Here is a 27,408-nt window from a genome sequence, read left to right as displayed (position 1 = left end):
ATCTCTGCAGCAGATGGGACTCGAAACTTGACTTTCTAGCCCAGAGTTAAGATTAGTTTTATACAGCAATATATTATGAAATCAATCTGTTAAACATCAACCCCTTATTTATACATAATGCAATTAAAGTTCCTTGTCCCTTTTTGGTTTGCTTTGGCCTTCATTTAAACATAACTAAACACCGTACCTAGTTATCTAATTCACTGGGAAACCTTTAACATTATACATATATTAGATTGGCCAAAGCTCCCTGATGTGTGCAACAATAGCACAATACTACAGTGTGGTTCACTTCCATTTGGCTGGCAAGTAGATTCCAGGTATCACTTGGTTAACATGGAAAATAATGAACTCCTTCCCAAGTTAGGTGTGCAGTTAAAACGCACTGCCTGCTCTGGCATATAGTCTTACAAACTAGGAAGGTGTCTAGTTCTATTTTCACTTTCGAAGTTACCATGGAAGAGCCTGAATGAGTTGCAGCAGTGCGTCTAGTGATTACTACAGTGGTTTAGTGCAACTCTATATGTAAATGTTTCAATGTAAATTGGGTTAAATGTTTAAGGTGGATTCTGGCAGTTTTGTCCTGAGAAATGTCCAGTTGGTTGATTTGCTGGAGTAACACTCATACAGGCAAGTGGAGAATATTTCAGTACATGGACTTGTAGATGGTGAACAAGCTTTGGGGAGTCAGGAGCTATGTTACTTGCGATAGAATTCTCAGCCTCTGATCTATGCCTCTAACCACAGTACTAAATGGCTGATCCAGTTACATTTCTATTCAGTGGTAACCCTGCATTGATTTATTATATCGGAAATCAATAAAACAGACTAATACACCAGCAGGAATAATGTCTAAAGACAAGGAAAGGACATTAGAAAAAAAATGAAAGTACAGAAGGAAAAAATCAGAACACATGAATTAGGTATGCTCTTCTGTATTTCTTAATCAACAATATACGAGTAGTGAAAGAAAATGGCATATAGTATGGATGAACTAATGGCAATGAGAAGAAAAATTAAATTAAAAAAAGACAAGCTATCACTTTCACTTAAGTGGCATGAGTACCTGCTGGAACATTTCTGTGCTTTGATGTTTATTTTGAATACAATCTTTAATACAATTATTCATGGAAGAATGTTGCCATGTTGTGCAAAGGTTGATTGCTTAAGATATGCATTGTATTATCTTCAGTCCATCCTTAACGATATTCAAATTTACAGATGAATCTTGCACTCAACCTGAAGTCAAGCAACAATGGTGTCTGCCATAATTAAAGCACATACATACTTAAAATGTTACACTGTACATATTCTATATCACAGATTTTACACAGAAAAAACTGTTAGATACATGATCAAAGTTAATTACAGTGCAAATTCAGACTTCTTAAAAAAAAAGAGACTTGCTCTGGAATAGATTTTTAAAAAATTATTGATGGTATACCAAAACACAGCTCAAGTGTACTAAAGAAATTTCTTTCCCACAATATTTTATTTCAACCATATTTCAAATCCCTTTTTGACAGAATTCATTCGAGATTCAAGTGAAAATCAGCACCATCAGTTTATGGAGCAAAACTTAATAAGCTTAACAATCATATTTTATTTACTGCTCAAAATAGATCAAACAGATCTGATGTTTATTCTTCACATTCAACAAAATATCTGTCTGCAACAGATAAAGCAATTTTCTTTACAGATTGTTTGTTCAATGCTCAGCATATTGTTATGAACATTATTAGTATTTTTAAAACCAATAGCAGCTGGTGATACCTATGTTCCAAATTGAAGAAACTCCTCCTGCTTCCAAGTATTTGACTATGATTGGAGTTCAATGTTAACCCTTTTGATTTGATGTATTAATCTGTCTTTTTCCATTTCAGCATCAGCCAGAGCTATCTTAGCTTTGGCCAACTCCTGTTTCAGACATTCATTTTCTTCCAAAAGTAACTACAAAGAAAAACAGAAAATTAATCCATTGCTGCCACACTTTTGGTAGGAATGCAAATATCCTCCTTTACTAAGTTTCTTTGCTACGTAAATACACTTCCACTAGTAAGGGTGAGCAAATGACCAGCCAGTACTACGCTACAGACTGCAACTGAAAACATGTGCAAGTTAGTTGCGCTTAATACCAAAGAAGCAGCTAAGATTGGAAATAAATCTGGAGCATAGTAATCATCTTCGTTCAGAAAAGTTCCAAATCAGGATGTTGGTCAGCAGTTTAAACAAACAACTAAACACCAAGAACCACAGCATCTGTATATAGTCATTCAAGTTAACAATTTAATGGGTGAAGAGTAACACTGTCTATTTGCCCTTTATGTGGAGATTGAAGATGCTTTCCATACTGGATTAACTTCTACCAGTTTTTTAGTACAGAGAAAAGCCCCTTAGATTTCAACCCCTCTTGAAAGCAAAATGCTATGTGCCAAACATATTACAAGATTAAATTTTCCAATGAAATTATGAGGAAAACATTTCGTTTATATGCTGTTTCTGCCTGTAGCTACTCTTGCCAGGACATCCGATGTCATTGTATGCTGTGGCTTCTCCTTCCTGCACAATTCTCACACATTCACTGTAGATCATCTGCAATCACTGACATGCTTCATCCAACTATGCCTCGGTCAACCTGTCTTTCTATTGTCCTCCAATTTTCCTGAGTAAGAGATCTGTGCAGGTTTTCTGCTCTGTTCAAATGGCCAAAATTCTGGCATTTTCCTTTACAGATATCTCTTCATTTGTCTTATTGAATTTATATGGATTTTCTTTTTTTATTCACTCACAGAATGTGGGCTTTCATTGCTAAGCTAGCTTTTATTGCCCAGAGGGCAATGCGGAGTCAACCACATTGCTGTGGCTCTCAAGTTACATGTAGGCCAGACTAGGGAAGCATGACAGGTTTCCTTCCTTCAAGGACATTAGTGAATGGGTTTTTCCAACAAGCACCAATGATTTCATGGTCATTAGATCCTTAATTCCCAATTCTTTACGGAATTCAAATTCCAAAATCTGCAACGGCAGGATTTGAACCCAGGTGCCCAAGATATTAGTTGAGTTTCTGCATTAATAGTTTAGCGATAATACCAGCAGGCCATGCCTCCTCTTTCTGCATTAATTTTGGCCTCTAATTTCTTCCAACGAGTTTTATGTATCATCCAGGTTTCTGAGGGGTATTGATGGATGGAATGTAGGAACTTGTGAGCTATTACTTCCAGCTATCTCCATCCTCCTAAGTTCTAAATCACATATGCCATTTTCCATTATCATTTGTCCTAAACAGATACATTAGTTGACTTATTCCCCATGTAGTCATTCATATTTATTTCCATAAAGTTTCCCTGAGTTGCATTATCTTTCCAAAATTCCACATGGGAAGAAATTAAAAATTATACCGGCATCTATGTTTCACATACAGAACAACATTCATGGTTATGCAACTATCAAACTTAACGAGCTTTGCCCAAATGAATGCATCCATGTTTCAAAGAGAAGCAAGTGTAGAGCTCACAGAACCCTCACCACAATCATTCAATCCTCCTTGGATTTGCAAGTGATGCCAAAGGACTGAAGAACTGCAAATGTCACATCTCAATTCAAAAAAAGGGGAACCAAGCATCTGGTAACAATCAATCTATAATATGAGGTGTGAAAATTAGAGGTTATTGAGGACAAAATACATTTGACTTGAAGCAGCACAGGTTACTAAGTGGCAGTTGGCATGAGTACGTTGAAAACAAATCATTTGTGCCTAAATGATTTGGGGATTTAAGATGGCGGCGATCTGAGAAGATCACAATGCAGAGCTTTGCATCGCAGCGCAAGCGGGACGGTCCTTTAACCCGCCCAACCCAGGTCATCGGGATTTCTTGGGACTCCAGAAAGATCATGTAGGCCTAAGAAACTTATAAAAATTAACTTACCTGTGTTTTCAGCCATCCAGAGATGTCTAAAAAGGGATTAGTAGCATCCGAGGCCGGGTATGCAGTTCAACCTGCAGCAGCCTCGGAGCCGATTACTCTCCAGGACCTGGTGAACCAGCTCTCGAAATCTCGTGAGATGCTGGGGAAACAGATTGAAGAGAAGCTAGCATAAGCAGCAGCTGGGAGACCTGGAGAAGAGGACAGATGAGGTGGAGCAAAGGGTCACAGTGGTGGAAGCTAATACCAGTTCATCCAAGCATGACATCAAAGCCTTGAAGACGCAGGTCTGCAATTTGCGTGACCAAGTGGATGATCTTGAGAACAGGGGCAGGAGAAAAAACATTCGGGTCATCGGTCTGCCTGAGGGTAAGGAAGGTGAGCAGCCTGCAGAATTTGTTGAGGACTGGCTGCTGAAATTCCTTGACTTGGAGGCTGGCATGAGAGGATTGAAGATAGGGAGGGCTCACCGGGTCACAGCGGGGAGATCAGGTCTGGGTGAACGTCCTTGTCCTCTCCTGGTGCGGTTCCATAATTACCGGGATAAGGAGAGAGTCATGGAGGTTTCCAGAGTCCAGGGGAAGGATCCGAAGGTCCTAATTTACGAGGGGTCTAAGATCATGTTTTTTTCAGGACTTCTCAGCGGCGGTGATCCAGAAACGAAAATCTTAGGATGGTGTCAAGAGAAGACTGAGGGAGCTTGTGATTCAGTACTCCCTGAGATATTCAGCAGTGCTTTGGACCACCTTAGATGGATCTATACATCTTTTTGACACATTGGAGAAGGCAAGAGACTTTGTGGACAAACTAACCTAATTTGAACAATTTTAGTATGTGTAAATAGTGTTGTTTGGGTATGTGTTTATTATTCTGTAAAAGAAATGGAGGAAATCCAGTTGGAGCTTTATTTTTCTTTTTTTGTCCCTATTAATAGTAATTTGGTTTAAATCATGTCTGGCGGTGGTTAAGATGTACATTTTCAATTTCTAAGTTAGGATACACCAAAGGATGGATGGGGTATTTATTTTCCCCTTTTTTATAAATGAAAGAATGTTATTATTCATACTGATATTCTATGGAGTGTTTATTCTTTTCAGCTTGTGTTTGCGATACGGCTCTAACTGGGAGAAGTGAAGGTGGTTGGAATGATTAGATGCCAACTTATGGGCAGTTTGGGATGGGTAGTTGCCCCCTATGGGCAGGGGGTGAGTTCCCCTACTCAATGCTGTTGGCACTTTATAAGTTGGTTTGTATTTTGGTTTTTGTTGTTTTTTATTTTTAATAATTTTGTAGGTTTGTTAAAGGTATTGGTTTTAGTTTATGTAGTTTTTATATTTGGTGGATCATGCGTTTGTGTTTTGGGTTCCTCCTCTCTGGAATTTAAATGTAATTGCAGAAGATTATGGCTTATGGTTTGATTAAATGGCGTACCTGGAATATTAAGGGAAGTCACCAATTAAGAGGAAGAAGGTAGTCTTGAGTCTTAGAAAGGAGGTGGATATTGCTTTGTTACAGGAGACACATTTGGATGATAAGGAGCATCTGAAATTACAGCAGAATGGCTTTGACCGAGTTTATTTTTCATCATTTAATACCAGAAGTAGGGGAGTGGCTATACTGATTAGGAAAAATCTTCCATTTAAATTGTTGGAATGTGTTAAAGACACATATGGGAGGTTTGTAATTCTTAAAGCCTTGAAAACTTCGCCCAAACCAAGCCACTCTAGAGTACAGAAAAGGTACGGCCAATCAACTCGGTCAAATACCTTCTCTGCATCTAAAGAAATCACCAATCCCTGCACTGACTGCTGTTGGCATGCTTGAATTACATTAAGCAGACCCCTAACATTTTTGGAGAATCTTTATAAAGCCCGTCTGATCCTCTTTAATAATAGAAGGTAACACAGTCTCCAGCCAGACCCATTCCCCTACACCTAACACCATGGGCAATTTAGCATGACCAATTCACCTAACCTGCGCATCTTTGGACTGTGGGAGGAAACTGGAGCACCCGGAGGATACCACACAGTCATGGGGAGAATGTGCAAACTCCACACAGACAGTTGCCCGAGATGGGAATTGAACCTGGGTTCCTGGCGCTGTGAGGCAACAGTGCTAACTGCTGATCCAACATGCTTTTTACGTTGGTGATTGAATCATTGGCGGAGACCATTCGTGGGGATCCCAATATATCAGCTCCAGAAGTGGGGTCAAAATTACATAAGATCTCATTGTATGCAGACGATGTCCCAATATTTTTGACAAATCCAGCAGTTTCAGTGCCTCACCTGATACAATGCATTCACGCGTTTGGCGCTTTTTCGGGGTATAAGATTAATTTTGCTAAGTCAGAGGCTATGACTATGAATGGTCTTACGAAGGAGCTAGCTCTCGAGGATGACTATAGATTCCCATTTAGGTGGTCACAAGGTGGGGGTTTGTGTATTTGGGCATATTCATTATTCCAGTTCTGGATTGGCTGTTTAAAGCCAATTTTACTCAATTATTTGGAAAAATTAAACAAGATCTTCAAAGGTGGGAGGCACTTCCAGTCTCGTGGTTGGGTCAGAAATCGCTTATTAAGATGAATATTCTCGCTCATTTGCTATACCCTTATGGATGGTCCCCCGATTTTCAATGAGCAAACACTCAGGAGACTGAAGGCTGGTTCAGCTCCTTTATTTGGCATTGTAAGTGGCCCTCATTAAATTAGCCAAACTGCAGTTGCCTCACAGATTAGGTGGAGTGGACCGTCCAGACATTAGAAATTACCAACTAAGCTCGCTTTTGACCTAGGTGAGTTTGGTTTGTGGGGATCCTCTTTCAATATGGCTAGATATCGAAGCCTCCCAAGCAAAGTGCCCCCTTACCAGTTGCTGTTTTTGGACAAGATGAAGACAGTTAAGGAATATTGCCATAACCCAATAGTCATCAATACTGTTAAAGCATAGAGGGCAATTCGGTAGGGGGAAGGCAATATTGGCAAAACACCTTTGTTTACACCTTTAGTGGGTATGCCAGGTTTGCAACCGGGTATGATCGATTCAGGATTTAAAATGCTGGGCAGGTAGGGGTGTGTCTTACATGGGCGATTTATTTGAGGGAGACGTAATGATGTCCTTCGATCAGTTAGTATAGAAGTATGAGTTATCTAATAAAGACCTCTTTCGTTTTTTTCAAGTTAGGGATTTTATTTTAAAAAAAAGACCACACTTTTGACTGATCCCTGCAACTCTGACATAGACAGGGGGGGTGCTAAGGGCTAAGAGTACACTCTCTGTCAGTACTTTATATCATCTGTTGGGGGGTGCAACCTCAGATGAGTCTGATCGACTCTGCAAGATGTGGGAAAGAGAGCTGGGTGTTGAAGTTTCCTCAGAGGCATGGGAGGATATTTGGGAGAATGCAAGGAAGATATCAATTTGCAATAGGACTCATGTTTTACAGTTGAAGATTCGCCACAGGGTCCACTTGGCTCCAGACCATTTGTCAAAATTTAAACCAGGGGTATCTTCAGCATGTCCCAGGTGCAAGGTCTGTACAGGCACTCTTACCCATTGTGGTCTTGCGATAGGCTTCAAACATATTGGAGTGCTGTGGCGGGTGCAATGAAGAGAATTTTGGGTGTAAGGGTGGAGAAGGACCCTATCTCTCTCCTTTTGGGCCTACCCACTGTATTTCCTACAGACGTGCGTAAGAAATACTTTTCAACATTCTCACGTTCTGTGCAAGAAAGAACACCTTGCTAGGTTGGATATCCGAAAAACCCGCAGGCCTGTCGGGTTGGCGGAAGATTGTTATGGAGCATAATCCCTTGGATTTTCTCACAAATATGGTACACCACAAAACTGAGAATTTTACAAGACATAGCAGCCCTTTGTGGAATACCTGGACACAGATTTATCTGCCACACTAACAAAGGCTTTTATATAGCTGTAACGATTGTGTTTCACGAGTCCAATATCCAGGGAGGAGGAACTGTGAATGTATGAGCGTTTTGTTTGGCTGGGCTGAGTTATTACTATTTATTTGTTTGTTGTTGGTTATTTATTTAGTTAAATAGCTAGTTTAGATTTTTTAAAATTCTACATTTTTCTATATATGTTTATACATTTGTACATGAGTGTGGGTCGGGGAATTTTTTTATTATTTGGGTTTTTTTGTACTGTTTTGAATTGCATTGTTTTGTACTTGTAATATTAAAAAAATCTATTTTTCCTCAATAAAAATATATTTAAAAAATGATTGAGCTCTTGGATAAAATAACAGGGACAATGAAGATAGTACATGTAGATGGAGGACTTAAATTTTTTTTTTTTCCCTCCTTAAATATAAATTCCTTAGTCTTGCAAATCACAAGGATGAACCTGAAAAGTGTAACGCTATGGGGCAGTACTTCCTGTGAACTCCCTGATCCTCCACTCATCAACTTAGCCAGTGCTGATATTGTACAATAATCATACATTAAACTAAGAGGAAATTATATTCAAAGTGATCTTAAGTGGGATTGCCAATGAGAGCAAAAAGGAGACTTCCCATGCTACATCTTCTCAATCATTACACAGCATCTTAAATCGATTCACTGTGTTAATAGTTCTGCTAGACCTACTGTTAAACACACATGGCCTGTTTGGAATGCTGGGCTTACTGAAGAGCATGTGAAGATGACTGAAAGCATTCAGAACTGAGCTCTGATCCAATCTTCTGTAACATATACCAAAGCTCCTCTGACACAAGCAATTGAATATATGTTCCCTTGTTGAAAGGGAGGAAAAGATTTGCACAGTCTTCAGGAGAAAATTCTTGAATTCCCCTTCCATTGCCATTATCTCTTGCCACATACACATGACAGTAAAATTATATATTCCAACTGAGAAAAGACACCACACCACAAGTAGGATAACAGTGTGAACAGAATATGAAACAAACCTAAGATTAAAAAAGTGCGTAAATGATTGAGAATTTAAATTAATCCAACAACAGATTACCTATGGAATTAAATACTTCAGTACAAAATGTAGTGGGCAGTATTACATAATATATTGTAATTATTTGCATAATGAAATGATCATAATTTGGCACTGTTTCTTACAATGTTTGTCTATATCTTTGTCATGAATAATCACTTGTTTTGTATAATGATGATTATTGAATGAACCAAATATCTACCTACACACAGTGCAATTTTAAGGTTTGTAGATGATTCCCTCTTTCCAAGGGCCTGAGAATCCTACCCGCCTCTCAGGAAACAACATCCTGTAATCCCCACTTCAGGACTTGACCCTTCCCCTCCCAACTGCTGGACCCAACATCCCTAGCTAAGCCTAAACACTCCATTTCCTACTTAGCTGGCACTGTAACCATTCACACACCTAACATGCTTTCCCTTACACAGCAGCGGTCAGTGATACTGTAACATATGGCAAATGAATGTGGCAACTGACTGTTGAGAAAGAAAGGGGCATTATTTGCTCTGTCCTGACTGTTCTATGTTGAGGGATCAGCCAGAGGAAGTATGGCTCTGCATTTCTGAAGGAGGCCTGATCGGAATCTCCTGTGAGAAATGCGGACCATATTTGCCTCGTTAAAAAAAAAAGGAGCGCGGTGGCAATCTGCATGCAATTGCTACACCTCAGAAAATCCAGTCCATTATTTGCATTAGTTCTCACCTGTTCCCTATCAGTTGAACTTCCAGCAGTTGACTTGATTCCATGATCTGGCTGTCCAGGTAAGTTTGATTTCACAACATCTGTTTGAGTGAATTGTGACACATATCTGACCTCCTTTGATTCATGACATTTTAAGCAGGATAATACTGTTTGTTTTGTGTATTTACTGTTTGCTGAGTTCTGACTAGATAGCTGGACACCTAGATGAAAGAAAGACAAATAAATAATTAATCACCTAGATTTAATATAAACAGGAGCTAATAAGAATTAATTAGAAAGTTCGGCATTTAATCACTATTCCTAGAAGTCATTTGTTTTATAATATATAAGTTCCAAACAGAATCAAAAAATATACACACAAATCATTAACCCTGAAACATACAACAAAATCTGTAACTTTTCAGTGAATGAAACATGGACTAGGTATCAACATTTTTTTAAAAATCACCAAAAGACAAAAATGTCAATTAAACTGGATTCAATGATTGAGATTAGGCTAGACTTTGTCATGTGTAACCAGAATAAATATTTACATAAAATGTTCTAACTATAAACAAAAACTCGACTACCTCCACAAAAGACTTCGAATTAATGGGTTCAACTCAAACAATATCAGCATGAGAGATTTCAAAGGAAATATTGTCAATAGAAAATTTTTGCAACAAAAAAATTATTTCTCAGTCACCATTTTGTACCAGATGGCTTCAATTTATGTAAAGCAGATTCATGTTTGCTGGTCATCATGAAGAAGTGAGAAGTGTTTGTGAAGGCTCAGGTCAATGTCAAATTTATTTGCATTGCATTGCTAATGTTTATTTTTTAAAGTAAATAAGGTAAAAGCTGAGTTAATTAATCACAGATTGATAGTAAAACAAAATTAGTTATAAAATGTTATTGACCTTTATAGGACAAATAAAAAAAGCCCCACAAAATGTTGAACTCCTATCTAAAACTCCTATCTATTCCTGAATATAAATGGCACAGAGTTGACAAGCAATGCAATATTTTCAACACTAACAAGCCCAAACCAATAAAGTTGCCAAAAAAATTTCATGCAATGAAAATTTATTTTAATAATGAAGCTCAGCTCAAATCAATTGTTTAAACTAAAAACAACAAACATTTCAAACATGTCAGGAGTGACCATCTGAAGGTAACTGGGAAAGTTTATGGTCAAAATAGAATAGTAAAAAAAAAACACACAACTATTTGTTTACAGCAACAGTTGTGGTTGAAAGTGCATTGCCACAACCAGAACAATTTCAAGATATTAAGGTTATTGATCTGGATGAGGGTGGCAGAGCTGGTCTTTTTAAAAATCTGCAGCAATATGGCCACTATTAATTCTTCAGGATATCTGAACTAGGAAACCACAAGAAGGAATTCCTTATTTCACTAAATCTAAAATAGTCACAATACTGAGACAAAGATTTACATTGTTTTACTTGTCTGTGATTTGCACACAACTGTAGTAAGAACTTCCTTGCAGGTGTTTACTCAAGAGTTTTTCTTTCATCCAACATTAAAAAAAATGCTTCGAGAGCACAGAAAACATTCAACATGAATCAGGTTGTAAGTTTGCTCACTGAGGCTGGCAGGTTTGTTTTCAGACCTCTCATCACCATGCTAGATAACTTCATCAGTGTGTCTCTGATGAAACGCTGGTGTTCTGTCCACTTTCTATTTGTGTGTCTTAGTCTCTTAAGGTGGGTGATATCATTTCTGGTTCTTTTTCTCAGAGGGGTCCAAATCAGTGTGTTTATTGATGAAGTTCCGGTTTGAATGCCAGGCCTCTGGAATTTCCATGCCTGTCTCCGTTTGCCTGGTCCTAGAATGGATATGTTGTCCCAGTCAAAGTGGTGTCCTTCTTCGTCTGTATATAAGAATAGTAGTGATAGTGGGTCATATCTTTTAGAGGCTGGTTGGTGTTCGTGGCTTTAGAGGTGGCTAGTTATCTGTCTGTCTGTCCAACGTAGTTTGTTAACAGTCCTTACATGGTATTTTGTAAATGAGATTCGTTTTGCTGGTTGTTGGTATAGGTTTAGGTTCATCAGTAACTGTTTCAGTGTGTTGGAACCATGCAATAAAATACCATACAAGAACTGTAACAAACACTACATTGGACAGACAGTAAACTAGCCACCAGGATACATGAACACAAACTAGCCACCAAAAGACATGACCCACTATCACTATCATCCTTACACACAGACAAAGGAGGACACCACTTCGACTGGGACAACACATCCATCCTAGGACAGGCTAAAGAGACAAGCACAGCAATTCCTAGAGGCCTGGCATTCAAACCGGACCTCCATCAATAAACACATCTATTTGGACCCCATTTACCAACTTCTGAGAAAAAGAACTTGAAATGATATCACCCACTTTAAGAGACCAAGACGCATAAATAGAAAGTGGGACAGAACACCAGCGCTTCACCGGAGGCTCACTGATGATGTTACCTAGCATGGTGACGAAATGTCTCTAAACAAACCTGAACCTCAACTTGAGTTACAAATCTTCTCGCATTCAACATGAATCTCTACAACCCAGTTAAAACATTTGTTGTGGCTTCATGATTACACACATTATCAGCAGCTGGAGCCGATTTATTCTATCCATTATTAAGTGCATTAACAAGAGTCTTGTGGTGCAAGGGTAATGTACCTACCTCTGAATCAAGATGCCCTGGTTCAATTCCAAACTGCTCCAGGGGTGTGTAACCACATCTCTGCACAGGTTTATTAGAAAATATCTAAACGATTTGTTGAGGCTTCTCATGGCACAGTGGTATGTCTATTCCTCTGGCGTAGGAGACTAAGGTTCAGGCCTCACCTGCTCCAAAGGTACGTAACCACATTTTTGAGGAGGTTGATTAGAAAATGTTTAGATGCTTTAATTGGCCACTCTGGTGGCACAGCAGTAGTGTCCCTACCTCTGAGCCACAAAACACAAGTTGACGTCCTACCTGCTCCAGAGATGTGTAGTAACATCTCTGAACAGAGAGATTAGAAAATGTCTTAATTGCCTAACCCTAATATCAGAAGTAGATACTGAACAGCACAATTAGTTATTAATTTCCCACAATTTGATACAAATGTTAAAACTTCCTGATTTATGAGTTGTTTCATCTGTTTTGACACTAGCATAACAAGCCACATCATATTAGTCTCACTATCACTGGATTCATAATGAAATTAAAACATTCAATGACACTCAAAATTGCTCAATCGTTTCTGGCCAGATTTTACAAATAACAGAAAACCCAAGAACTGCGGATGTTGGAAAGCAGAAACAAAAATAAAAACAGAAATTGCTGGGGAAACTCAGGTCTGACAGCATCTTAACTGACTAAGGGTCACTAAACCCGAAACGTTAACTCTACTTTTTCTCCCAAAAGATGCTAAATCTGTTGAGATTTCCCAGCAATTTCTGTTTTTGTTTACAAACAACAGATTTTAGACATCAAATTTATAGTTTAACAAACTTTTATTTAAGAACATAACTTCAGCAAAACAGAAAAACCAGAAGCATCATTGGCATTTATTAATATTTACAATCTAAACCCAACTATCTTTGAATATAAAAACCAAATGAACTCAAAGTTTGTGGAAAGATTTGCAGCTCGGGTACTGGTTGCCGTGATTGTGGATATGTTCGCCGAATTGGGAAGTTGATTTGCAGATGTTTTGTCTCCTGTCTAGGTGACATCTTCAGTGCTTTGGAGCCTCCTGTGAAGCACTGCTGTACTTTGTTTTCTGGAATTTATATGGTTCCGTTCCTGCTGCTTCCAGCAGTTTGTTGTACTAGCCAGTATATTGGGTCTAGGTTTATGTTTGTTGATGGAGTCCGTGGATGAGTGCCATGCTTCTAGAAATTCTTTGGCTGTCCTCTGTTTAGCTTGTCCTGTGATCATTGTGTTGTCCCAGTCAAATTTGTAGTCCTTGTCATCTGTGTGTATGGCTACTGGTCCGTGTGTGTGGACCCTATACCCATCATGTGCAAGGCTAACATATTTTACAAGATTCCATGCAAAGTCTGCAAGAAACACTATATAGGACAAACAGGCTGATAACTCGCAATCTGCATCCATGAACACCAATTAGTTATTAAAACGCTACGGCCAGCTGGCCCTAGTAGCTATTAACACAGATGTCAAGGACCATAAATTCCACTGGGCCAATGCAACGATCATAGGACAATCTAAATAGAGAGCAGCCAGATAATTTCTAGAAGCATGGCACTCATCCACGGACTCCATCAACAAACACATAGCTCTAGACCCAATATACTGGCACTATAATGAACTACCAGAACTGGCAAACAGAAGCAGCAGGAACGGAAGCAAATAATTCCAGAAGACACAAGTACAGCAGCGCTTCACAAGAGGCCCCAAAGCACTGAAGATGTCACTGAACAGGGGACAAAACAACTGCAAATCAACTACTCAGCTTAGGGACCATACCCACAACCATGCCAAACGAACTGAGGATTTCTCTCCACAAATGCTGCTAAACCTGCTGAGATTTTCCAGCAATTTCTGTTTTGGTTTCATCTTTGGATATAAAGCTCTACTCAGACATTGAACAGAGTTTTTTTAGATTAGATTAGATTACTTACAGTGTGGAAACAGGCCCTTCGGCCCAACAAGTCCACACCGACCCTCCGAAGCGCAACACACCCAGACCCATTCCCCTACATTTACCCCTTCACCTAACACTATGGGGAATTTAGCATGGCCAGCTGATAAATTTGCCAGTTTGACAACCACTTCAACAATGAATGCCAGGCCTTCATTAAACCTTTTGATTCAGGCTTATATTACAGATATGTAGAGTTATACATCTTACTTGAATTTCAAATTTACCAGTCAATGCAAACAGCTTTTGCATATTTCTAAAGCCTTATTACCGTTTCATAAAGACAGAGATTCTTAACTGAGAACTTTCAACAAGTCAATAGCTGGAGAGGACCTAGACAGGACAAAACAAAAAAAAGCTTCCTCTTGTCAGTTTCTAAAGCAAATTGTCGCCTGCTCAAAAACCTAGACAGAGCCAGTTCACTTTGTTTGTTTTTAACATTCCCTGTGGTTGGCTGGCCAGCAGCGGTACTCCTTCATTGATCAAGTCAACATCCAACCAGCTGCCAGTCCCTGAGTATAACAACATCATGATGCCAAATTGTGAACCGTGTTCTTAGAGGAATAATTAACCTGCATTATCTTTCTCTGTCAGTTCCTAACAGTAAACATAAGTCTCTTGTTCTCTTTTTCTTGAAACAAGCAACTTGCAGATCTAAACCAAAAAATGAGAAAATTTAAAACAAAATAGTGATGGTCTCAACATATCTATACCTTTGAGAAACTGAATTGCAATTCAAACTCAGTTCACAACAGGACCTTAGAGCCTGAGAAAGCAGTACATCTCATCACTCTGCTAAATTCAGCCCACAACTCCAGCAGGAAACAACACCTTTTGTTAACTCAACCAAACATTGGATGCTGCACAAGACTATTATGATCGGAATCATGAATCATCTGGTTCCTGATTAAGGGCTTTTGCCCGAAACATTGATTTTCCTGCCCCTCGGATGCTGCCTGACCTGCTGTGCTTTTCCAGCACCACTCTAATCTAGACCCTGATCTGAATCATGCTCCACTCTTCCCAGTTTCCATAGAAAACATGGTGGAAAATCTTTGGGGCAATAAATTTCATAATCTAGAGTAGGCTTGAAGTACAAGCAGTAGCCAGATTGTTACAAATACGGACTGATTCTTGAAGCCACCAAGCATAGCGGCCCATGTGCCACAAAAGCCACTGCAATGTTTTGAAGCAGAGTAAGCTTCTGGAACAATTTCAGAACGAAGACTGTAAAAATATAATAGTTCAAAAACCCGAGGGGAGCTTTGATAACTTTCCTCACATGGCCTGAAGAAATGCTTCCCCTGAGGAATGCTATATGATAGAGACTAAAAACAGGAGCCAATTTTAAACCTTTAAATGCAAGATATTTCACATGCTACAAGCATTAGAGAATATCAAAGTGATTCTTTCTTCTACAGAGAGATGCATAAAACTATTTCTTATTTGCAACGGAGGCTTTACAAACAATCAAAACTAAATAATACAGGGCTCTTGATTTCTTAAAAAAACTATAGAGGATGTTTTATTGTGGACGTGAACATGCAGGTGTGCGCTTTGAGAAATAGATTTAGCATACTAATATAAATTTGCAATGTCAGCTTGATAATCCAACCATATATTGCAAACATGAGAGGAAACCAACTAATGTTATTAGCCGGAATAAATTATTTAAAAAGTTATCAAATCCAATTAAGCATATCAATAACATTCACTTAATTAAAAATTCATCACCTTAAAACACTGTTGCATGGAGCTTATGCATGCTGAAGACATACCCTTCCTTACCAAGAATCAAAGCATATTTTCATGACCAAACACACAGCTATCTTTCCAGGCATCCTTTTAGTCTTCCTATGCAGCATTAAACAAAGCAATTCTCACCTCCAATGCAAAATGTTCCATCATCACTTCTGCGGACGATCAAGTTATCAATAAACAACTTTATTGGCAGTGGTTCATGGGCTGACAGATCATGGCGTGGACTATCATCCTTTCAATTAAATTACACAAAGTTAATATTATATGCATTTACCATAAAAATTGCAAACATTTAGTGTAAAAATTACTTTGTACAAACATTTCAACAAACTGATTTTTTTTGCTAATCAAGAGGAAAGTTTGGGGCATACTGCCACAATCATCATCTGCTATACTTAGACTCATCAAATTTTGTTTACTATCCGAAAGTATTATACATATTTAGTACTAAATGGAAAGTGATAATACCTCAGACATAAGAAAAAAACTGTACACAAAGAACTCCAATATTCTTTAAATTCTGTCAATAAGAATATTTAGATGCAAAATTGCACAATCAAGAAAACACAATATACAAATCACTCTGCCATACTTTTGGTCATGCAGCAATATAGGGTTTCTTTTTGGATGGTAGCATTTCCTGCCCTGCCAACTCTGCCCTAACAGCCATTTCACACTGTCCTAATTGGCTGGAAATTAGACTTGCACCCTCACTCAGGACTGTTGCCTTAAAGAGCTGAATGTTGAAACTTTATTGCTGGAACAGCACAGCAGGTCAGGCAGCATCCAGGGAACAGGAGATTCGACGTTTCGGGCACAGGCCCTTCTTCGGGCCTGTGCCCGAAACGTCGAATCTCCTGTTCCCTGGATGCTGCCTGACCTGCTGTGCTGTTCCAGCAATAAAGTTTCAACTTTGATCTCCAGCATCTGCAGACCTCACTTTCTCCTTAAAGAGCTGAATGTCCAGCAGCTCTATCAGTGTCAGGTTCAAGCAATGGCCACTGCTGAGACTACAGGGAATCCCTGAAGAATAGGAGCTAATGGAGTTCAGATTTCAGGTAAAACCAGGGTATTGAAATGTCTTGGCTGGCTGGCAGGTAGGCACTAGTAAGGAAGCTGGGTTTCAGCTCAGGGGAATCCAAAACAGGATCCATCCTTGCCTGTCACAAATCTATTCAGTTTAAACTGTTGGGATAGCTACATAATACAGACGTCCACAGTCGTGGGTAAAATAACGGTGGCAATAGGACGATTATTTAGCCACTTAATACTCTGAAATAGGTCCAAAGGCAGGTAGCTCACTTGGCATAATAATGGCTCCCCATAAAATAGATCAGCACAAGCAGGATGTCAAAGTGTGCAAGCGACACACATTCCAAGCACTGGATGGGGGCTTTAAATTCTGCTTACATTATACTGTGCATGGTTCTGAGCTATAAACAGAATATAATCCTGTACATCACCTATTTATACTGCATCACTCTAGATTCAGGGTTCTGGAAAAAGGTAATTAGTACCACTTACAATACCAGAAATCCATACCATGTGTTGCATTATAATCTCCCAAATATGCTAGTCAATTATGATTAGTTATTTCAACTGAAAAGAAACTTGGATTGATCCTAAATCATCATCATAACTTCTGTAGAAAGAAGGCATGAGGCTGAGTTCTCCTGATAGCTTAATACAGTCACCAGCTCTAAACTAAATAGACCCAAGTACAGCAGAGCTTGAACCTTTGATTTATGTCTAGTTCACTGATCTCAATCAGGGTCTTGTTCCCCATGTCAGTAGAACAACCTTTCCTGAAAATGGGCATGTATTGTATGGGTGAGAGAGAGAAGAGAGAGAGAGAGAGAGAGAGAGAGAGAAAGAGAGAGAGAGAGAGAGAGAAAGAGAGAGAGAGAGAAAGAGAGAGAGAGAGAGAAAGAGAGAGAGAAAGAGAAAGAAAGAGAGAGAGAGAGAAAGAAAGAGAGAGAGAGAGAGAAAGAGAGAGAGAGAGAGAGAGAGAAAGAGAGAGAGAGAGAGAAAGAGAGAGAGAGAGAGAAAGAGAGAGAGAGAGAGAGAGAGAAAGAGAGAGAAAGAGAGAGAGAAAGAGAGAGAGAGAGAGAGAGAAAGAGAGAGAGAAAGAGAGAGAGAGAGAAGAGAGAGAGACTTTGCAATGATTTCTTTTTTACAGACAAACCCACCAAATACAAGCCATTGGATGAGACACAAAAATGCAATAACCATATATTAAAACAAAAAATAAATACTGTAGATTATGGAAGTGTAAAATAAAGTCAGAAAATCCTGGAATACTCAGGACGTCAGTCAGTATCCATCATGATTTTCCTCCTGTTCAGCATGTTGCTACCACCAAATATGCGGCCCTCGCCTCTCCCAGAATTCAAAAAACACTATCTTCTCTGTGATACCACTGGCCACTCTTCAACTGCCTCAAAACCCCTTCCTTTCCCATGTAAAGAACTAAAATACTACATGTGCTTTTTTATCTTCCTTGAAATCAAACAAGCCCATTATTCACAATACAACCACAGGGACAGACCTAATACAGACTAGGTAATCCCTTTCTGAACACTGCTGGTCATTCCATAATCATAATGCTGTGCTTCATTTGCTTGTCTTTTTGCTTCTCTATCCATAGTCCTCGTCAGACCTTTTATGTTCTTCTAATATGTAAAACTCGAAGAATGTCATCTCAACTGTAAGCAGTTTGCAAATTACAGTCACAACTCTAATTTCAATAATTCTAGATCATAGTCGCTCATCCATTTTTTTTGGACAACACATGTTGGCAAAGATTCTACTGTTGCCCTTTAGAATGTCTGTACGACAGACCTTGCTCTTTGGTTCTTTCCTCCCATTTTCCAGCTACTATACTTGCTAAAAGCACTATTGTATGTAGCATTTTCAGTTGCGCTAAAAGATCACAAGCCTGTAACATGATCCAGGCTGGGCATCAACATCAAGGTGTGTGTGTGTGTTTGTATGCAGGAATGGACACATGAAGTGCTGGTGGTGCTTTTTGTGAGAGGTGGTGCACATTGTCTTCTCATGAGCCACTTATTACATATATGCTTGCTCAGACTTTCTTTGGACTTTTGCAGTGGAACTGAATTGCAAATGAGAACACTAAAGCAACAAGGTGTCTACAGTAGGACATCTAAGACCTCTGAACAGTGTATTACCATAACTGGATTTGATACACAGAATCTGAATTAAGAATGACACATCAAATATTTAATTCAACACCAATCAGGTACTGAAAATGCCATATAGAGAAGGAAAGAAACAAGGGACTGCCAGTGAGACAGAAAAAGAGTATTTTAAGAAGTTTACAACAATAATTTAAATCTGACAGTCCACATTTATAAAAATTATTTCCAGTGCTAGAGGGGTTATTTGGAACTAAATAATGACTTAGTTGTTGGAAGTGTGCTGGACACTGAAATGACAACCCCCAGCTTTTTCTGGTGTGTTTACTTCCTATCACCAAGCTAAACTTAGCAATGTCATGACATTAAATTTACTTGAATGGTAAATGGATAGCCAAATGTTGTGCAACTTTGAGAAGAGCCAGGCTTCTTGGAAAGCAACTTCCGGATTGCTAGTTAACTACATATGCAGCCATCAACGTTGTTGTTTGTCCTGCTGGCCAAATTGTTATTTCTACAACAAAATCCAACAATTTTAGTCAGTCGATCTATGTAAGCAACACACAAGAACATCCTCATTACCCCGGTTACCTTCGTAGGACAGGATTAGTCTTTGCTAATCTTACAGAGATCATCCCAGTATATTTCCTATTTTTCATGAATCTATCAAAATATTGGTCTGTAATCAATAGATTGCTGGCAAAGAGACATTAGACTCTATATCTGCAATGGTAGTTTTTAAAAAAACAGTACATCCCTTAGTGACAATTAAATGTTTCACTGTTATGGGAAAAATTATTTTTTAGAAAACAGAATTAGTCTTACCGTCAGGTTAATTTGTGTATCAGTTATTTCAATCTTCATAGGGATTATGTCAGCAGGTGCTTCATCTTCCAGAAATGTTCCTAGATTTGTGAGGGAAGACATCAGGAACTCTGAATTGAAGTTCTTTACCGAGCATTGCAAAAAACCATTCTTGACTGCAAGTGATGAATGGACAGCAGCACTTGGACCACTCTCCAGCCGTAGACTCACTTCAGGCAATTCTTTCCTGTGCTCCTGTGTCACAGAGGATTGGTGTCGATCTGACAACAAAAGAAAAATGGCCAATCAAAGAAAAAAAGCACATTTTACTGACCAACAAAGCGCTTCAACAGAAACAGTTATCCCTTGAACTGTTCATTTTTTTTGAAGTCAGATTTAAGATCATGTGCTTATTATTCATCTGTTTCATTAATGGAAATATTACTTGATAGCTGAATTTTCGACTCACTTAATTTTTAGATTTTTTTCCACCCCATTGCTTAATTGCAAAGCATGAACAACATAGTAGTGTGCAGATTGCCTGAAATTAATATACCTGAAAGAATTTAGTTTGAGTGAGTATGACCAGAAAAGCCAAACTTTTGGAACTGCTGAGCAAAAATACCAAAGACCTAATAGTATTCCATTACAATTGAGTGTATCTAACCAAATCTGATTTCTCGGAAATTGTAAAATCAATAAGTAATAATTTTTAACTTTAATAAAGTATGGTAGAGAACTGAATAATCACTTAAATATTGAAAGATTTGTCAGTTCCCTACTAAAAAGTTCCATATAAACATAATTCATTAGTAACAAATCTTACTATTTATAAAGTCAGAGCACAACTTTGTACGTTTTTGCCAAAACATATTCTAATTATCACACTGCTGTCAAAAATATTCATTTAAATATCTTTGTACTTAAAATGCCAAATGTTTGAAGCATATGCACATTCCTTCACCAATAATCCAAAGTATTTCACATTATATGGAAAGACAAGTTAACTATATCATGTTGTCTATATTCAGAACTGAACTTTCAATGTGCATTTAGTGCCCCCTGCTGCATGTACAAAGGAAAAAGTTTTTTTTAAATTTAAAGAAACAAATTGATCCCAATAAAGGCATGCTGAGTGTGATGCAAGTCATTACTTCCCAAATAGCTACATTTCTGGTCTCAGCTATTTTGCGAAGAGGAGAGAGGCGGAACATGCAACATTTTTTTCCAAAGGGGGAACATCCTGGTTACTGATAGTTGGCTCCTGGCAAATAACTTAAAAATGAGTAAACATTTTAACAATAGATCAGCTATCATTCTCTTGGCCAAATAAAGACATATGGTATATTAAAAGACTTAAAGAAAGTGAATGAAACTAATAACAAAAATAAAAAAAACAATTTTTGAAAAATTGTAAGATATCTGCAAATTTGAATAATCTTGTCCAGTACAGATTGGTCAAGTTATTCTATGGATTCAAGAGAGTCGGAGCTAGTCTAACTAGATTCACCAGTTGTCTTCCTTCTGGTCTTCAACACAAAGTACTTATGCAGAATGATGAACGAGTCCAGCCACTGTAATCATGATACTTCCAACCCCCTTCCCCCTCCCTCCTCCCCAACAAAAATACTAAATGTACTATTTTCTACATTAATTCATGACATCATATTCTTGGTAGAGAATTAAATAAACATTGAATGCTTTTTAGTTTCTTATTAAAATATTTCATAAGAACATAATTTATCAATAATAGATCTAGGTACAGAGTGCTACCCGATTAGGTCAACACTTATGGGTCCTGTTATAGAGCCCTTGTTTATTTTGCATTATGTGTATCATTTTTTGTTTGTAACTGTGAATTGGGATTAAAGATAACTTTTGGATTGTGGGTAACAACTAGTTGAAAAGGAAAACAGACCAAACAAACTTTATCTGAGTTAACTGTAAAGTGACCCTAATATTTTCTAAGTATGTCAATCAAGAAACCATCATCTATGTCACATCGTGAAAACCACAAATAATTTGCCCAGTTTTGTTATTTTCTTTTTATATCTCTTAATTGTATTTGACTGTTTTCAGTCCTATTCACATCAAAGACAAAGTTTTTAGGTTTATAGCATAGACCGATGAGATTATTTTGTTTAATTTTGCTCTACTCAAGTTATTGCACTGTTCATAAATTGCTAAATCTTTTGTTTAAGCTACAAAGCAGTGTCTGGAATTGATCATTCACAGTGTGGGATTGGTTATTCAAAGATTCTGGTTAGGAACCACTGAGGTCATCTTTGAAGGTTTTGGTTTGACTGTATTGTGAATACAGAGATAGAGAAGATGATTTGGTTCAGCTGTCTGTCGCAGTGTTGTAACAGAGCCTGTAAACTTTATCCATATTACAGGCTGTTGATGTTAACGATCCAAGGTGGTGCTGGATCATATAGTGTGTACACAATAAAAATAACTTGACATAGGTATTTGTTGTGTTGCCTATCATTGGTATATTATGGATTTTTATTTATCAATTCATTACAGGAAAACAAAAATAACAAAATCATAAATCCATTTTCATTTGTAGAAAAGCTTATAATCAACAACCCCAATTGTGCACACAGTAACATTTTAAAATCAAAAGATAAGTAGTAGAATGCAATATGTAGTCTCAAATAGTGGTAACCACAGGTAATTTTCATTAATTTGAAGATAGATTTTAATGACAGTTGGTTTGCACTTGACATTGGTTCCTTTTCTACAAGACTGGATAGCTGGTCTCAACCTCAAATGCTTTGCCATTCGTATTGGTTACCTGTTGAAAATAGCCATGCAAGGAGTCTAACTTATTGAATGCTTCAGCAATTATAACATATGGACATTCATCTTTCTGTCTGTGACTCATCTTCCTTAGCTGCCAGAATGGCATTATCATCCATTGGTATGACACAAGGTTCAGCTTATCATTCAGCAGTAGTTGCAGTGGTGAAAAAAAGTCTTCCTTTTCTAATGCTAATGTTGGTAAGACTGTAGCATTGGCATCATTTTACTTGATGTCTCACAGTGAAAACCCATTGATGTTACAATCATTAGTTTCAAATAAATTGAATTCTGAATTGCTTCCTGCTTTACCATCTCCCAGGCTTCAGGATATTCATTTTTTGAACCAAGCCTGGATTGAGGTTTTCACCAAATTTCAAGCAAGCCATTTTTTCCACAGGCAATTGCCTTGCCGTAAAGATATTTTAAATTTGCAATTATACATTGGTCCATTGAGTAAGTAATTGAAGTTGATTATGGTGAGTGAAAAACCAATCGTACGGCTTTAGTCCTTGGACATTAGGATGGGTTGAGGAATTATCCACGAGTAATTGGATCTTGTGTTTCTGGAAGGATATGTGGATACATTGCTGAACCAATGAAGTGAAAATTATTGATGTTATCCAGACTTTTGGTTTAATAGCTAACTGAAAAATGGTTGATGTGGTTTCAGCACTTTGGCTTTTTGAACGAGGTGAACAACAAAACATGTTTCTTGGACATGTGCACAACAAGGTGTGACACTGATTATTTGGTCACTTACCATCAAATTCGGCTTGGCTCTTGGCACAGTTAAGTTTAATCTGGTGTACATTTACAGAAAGGGTAGTTTTGTTGCATGGTCAATATTTCCATCTTATTTGAATAAGAATCAAAGCAGTAGAACAACAGCATATTGTCGCTTCCAAACCAGAGTCAAAAGATTCAGCTTTCTAGGCAAAAGTGAGGACTGCAGATGCTGTAAACCAGAGTCTAGATTAGAGTGGTGTTGGAAAAGCACAGCAGGTCAGGCAGCATACGAGGAGCAGGAAAATCAACGTTTCGGGCAAAAGCCCTTCCTGATGAAGGGCTTTTGCCCGAAACGTCGATTTTCCTGCTCCCCGAATGCTGCCTGACCTGCTGTGCAGATTCAGTTTTCTCCATACTATTGACATGTGCTCCTCCACAACTTCTGCAACTTAGTATCTGCACCTTTAAAAAATGTACAGTTTTTCTTTTTGCCCATAACAGAAAGATGATTATATAGTGCTGTTTTGTTCCAGGCCATTGGAAGTACATCAGGCTGATCTGATGGGCAAAAAACAACCAAGAAGGGAAAAGTTTTCAAATGCTGGTTCAAAAGACAGTTTCAAATATATCTTACATTTGAAGATACTGTACCAATTTCAATGCGAGAGAGGAGCAGGGGTGGAAGCAAAAAAAAACACAACCAGACAGTACTATTTTTTCATTGCTGATATCCATTTATTTTATAGAATTGTACAGTTTAGCTCAGGAAAAATCATGGGACAGATTTTGCTAACAATGACAAACAAATAAAACACAGCAATTTTATGCAATTCAATACACTCACAAAGGAGACAATAGATGCGCTCAAAAGGTAACATAGATTTGTTGCATCTCAGAAGACAACTTACAAAGTATCTCTCCTTATCTGAAGCTGATCTCCCAACTGTACAAAAAGAATGAATATCCATTCCTATAGTATGTTGAAATGAATTACCACCACAATAAATATGTAGATTCCATTCAAGTGTCTGTCTTGGACCCATCATACATCAAACAGGTTTTGAGATTCTAGAATCAAGTTCTGAAATCAAACAAATCTATCTAATCACAATTGCAACAAAAAAGATGCAGTTGTATTATGATGTATAAAGACTTCACATGATAGACTTCTGAATGTCACATGATAGAAACTAAATAGCAACAGATCCCCACTAACATCTTTTATTGTGGATTAAATAAGATCCCTATGGCTCAATCTTGTCAGAGTCAGAGTCAGAGTCAGAGATGTACAGCATGGAAACAGACCCTTCAGTCCAACCTGTCCATGCCGACCAGATATCTCAACCCAATCTAGTCCCACCTGCCAGCACCCGGCCCATATCCCTCCAAAGCCCTCCTATTCATATACCCATCCAAATGCCTCTTAAATCTTGCAATTCTACCAGCCTCCACCACTTCCTCTGGCAGCTCATTCCATACACATACCACCCTCTGCGTGAAAACGTTGCCCCGTAGGTCTCTTTTATATCTTTTCCTCACCCTAAACCTATGCTCTCTAGTTCTGGACTCCCCAATCCCAGGGAAAAGACTTTGTCTATTTATCCTATCCATGCCCCTCATAATTTTGTAAACCTCTATAAGGTCACCCCTCAGCCTCCGACGCTCCAGGGAAAACAGGCCCTGCCTGTTCAGCCTCTCCCTGTAGCTCAAATCCTCCAACTCTGGCAACATCCTTGCAAATCTTTTCTGAACCCTTTCAAGTTTCACAACATCTTTCCAATAGGAAGGAGACCAGAATTACATGCAATATTCTAACAGTGGCCTAACCAATGTCCTGTACAGCCGCAACATGACCTCCCAACTCCTGTACTCAATACTCTGATCAATAAAGGAAAGCATACCAAACGTCTTCTACACTATCCTATCTACCTCCGACTCCATTTTCAAGGAGCTATGAACCTGCACTCCAAGGTCTCTGTTCAGCAACACTCCCTAGGACCTTACCATTAAGTGTATAAGTCATGCTAAGATTTGCTTTCCCAAAATGCAGCACCTTGCATTTATTTGAATTAAACTCCATCTGCCACTTCTCAGCCCATTGGCCCATCTGGTCCAGATCCTGTTGTAATCTGAGGTAACCCTCTTCGCTGTCCACTACACCTCCAATTTGGTGTCACCTACAAACTTACTAACTGTACCTCTTATGCTTGCATCCAAATCATTTATGCAAATGACAAAAAGTAGAGGACCCAGCACCGATCCTTGTGGCACTCCACTGGTCACAGGCCTCCAGTCTGAAAAACAACCCTCCACCACCGCCCTGTCTTCTACCTTTGAGCCAGTTCTGTATCCAAATGGCTAGTTCTCCCTGTATTCCATGAGATCTAACCTGCTAATCACTCTCCCATGGGGAACCTTGTCGAATGCCTTACTGAAGTCCATATAGATCACATCAATCTTCAGAGGGGCTGTTTATTTTTGAAGGATTAAAGAAAAAGGTGAATAAAGCAAAAGTTAATAATTTATATCCAGCCTACTTTGAGCACAAGTTGGTTTATTTCACTGTTAAGAACTGCTGAGTTATCATGGTAACAGCCAACTAAATGATTTTCAAAGTCAACTTCATTCCATCCACAACAATTTGTTGCTTTTATTTGTCAAGATATACAAATCAGAAAATGAAACAACACTTTTGAAAGATCAAAGCAAATCAGACAGTTCAGAATACTATTTCTAGATGAAATTGTGCATTATGTCCCTTGGGTCCAGGACCTTTGCTAATATATTTCGAAAGATAATTGAAATGTCAAGATGTTTCAGAATTTACTTTATTCCTTCCATCAGACTATCATGTTCATTTTGCTTCAACATTTATGTTCATGTTAGTTGCTTCTTTCCTAAAAACGCAATGTTGTTTTTACTCCTTTCACCTTTTTTCTCAATTGCTTTGCATTTATACTTAAACCATTCCTTTTCCATTTCTTCATTCTTGATTTTATTTATAAAAACATATGGTTTTGTATCCCTTCTTGCTTATGAATTTTCTTTCCCATTAGCCCTTGGCTTATTTAGTCCAATATTCTGTCGTAGGAGATTTCAATGCAATTAAAGGTCGAGGGAGAGGGGAACTATCAGGATCAATGGCAGCCTGGGAAATGTTCAAAAGATAAAAAGCTACAGCTATCAGAAAAGGTAATGAATCAAGTAAGTCTTTAAAAAATGTGAGAAGCAAGTAAAGGAGATCAGAGAATATTCAAATCATGAAGTAAGTTTATTTCTTCATATTGCAGTGAAGATCTGAAGTTACTATTTAAATAAAAAACACATTTCAGCACCCTATGAATTAAATTCCAGCGTTTAGTCATGCTGACAGAGAAGGACAGTAAATTGATATCAAGATCCTCTTGGAATATACGTTAAAGCTACTAAGAAATCCAAAATGCAAATTATTCTTGATTATCATTGTCAACTTATTATTTAACTGAGTGGGAGAAATAACACATGATAACAGGTTGTTTGGTCACTTTTATGACTTCGAAAACTATTAATCACACAGAGACAAAACTGAGGTACATTTTGAAAACTGGGAACATTTGAAGAAAAGTGAAATGTACAAATGTAAAATTTCAATCCATCAATGTACACGTAAAAAAGACAAATGAAAATAGAAAATAAAAATTCATTTATTGTGATGTTTATCCACACTGAAAGAACAAAGAGCACTATTATATTTTTATAATCTGATAATGGTTGTATTTGATTAATCCGCTCAACAAATATTGCCTAAACAATTATGTTGCTCTGTTCCTTTAAATTTACAGGTTTGTACTGCAAAAATTGTAGCACACCACAATTATTATTAGATCACTTTACTGATTAATTCAGACTTCATCTGTCACAAAATGGTGGATTAAGA

The 27,408-nt window shown here is 38.1% G+C and overlaps 1 protein-coding gene across 4 annotated transcripts in view; it reads right to left on the bottom strand.

Annotated features, from left to right (window-relative positions):
* Positions 1-919: 919 nt before the first annotated feature.
* The window catches only part of bltp3b (bridge-like lipid transfer protein family member 3B), a 148,895-nt gene continuing 122,406 nt past the window's right edge, over positions 920-27,408 (bottom strand). For 2 of the 4 annotated variants that reach the window (XM_043713651.2, XM_043713653.2), the window contains 4 exons: positions 19,980-20,239; positions 16,120-16,228; positions 9,593-9,792; positions 920-1,950 (listed from right to left, as the gene is read on the bottom strand). In XM_043713651.2, coding sequence (XP_043569586.1) covers positions 1,819-1,950; positions 9,593-9,792; positions 16,120-16,228; positions 19,980-20,239 — 701 coding nt within the window. In that variant the 3' untranslated portion in view covers positions 920-1,818. Of the gene's footprint in view, positions 1,951-9,592; positions 9,793-16,119; positions 16,229-19,979; positions 20,240-23,942; positions 26,799-27,408 lie in introns of those variants that run through there. The other 2 variants (XM_087999554.1, XM_087999555.1) reach the window with 2 other exon arrangements.

The sequence above is a fragment of the Chiloscyllium plagiosum genome, unplaced genomic scaffold (assembly GCF_037043375.1).
Source record: "Chiloscyllium plagiosum isolate Xiang-an unplaced genomic scaffold, Cpla_swu_hap1 HiC_scaffold_23, whole genome shotgun sequence".
NCBI classification, from domain to species: Eukaryota; Metazoa; Chordata; class Chondrichthyes; order Orectolobiformes; family Hemiscylliidae; genus Chiloscyllium; species Chiloscyllium plagiosum.
Note: the sequence above shows the minus strand (reverse complement) of the source record. Positions and strands in the feature narration are given on the sequence as shown.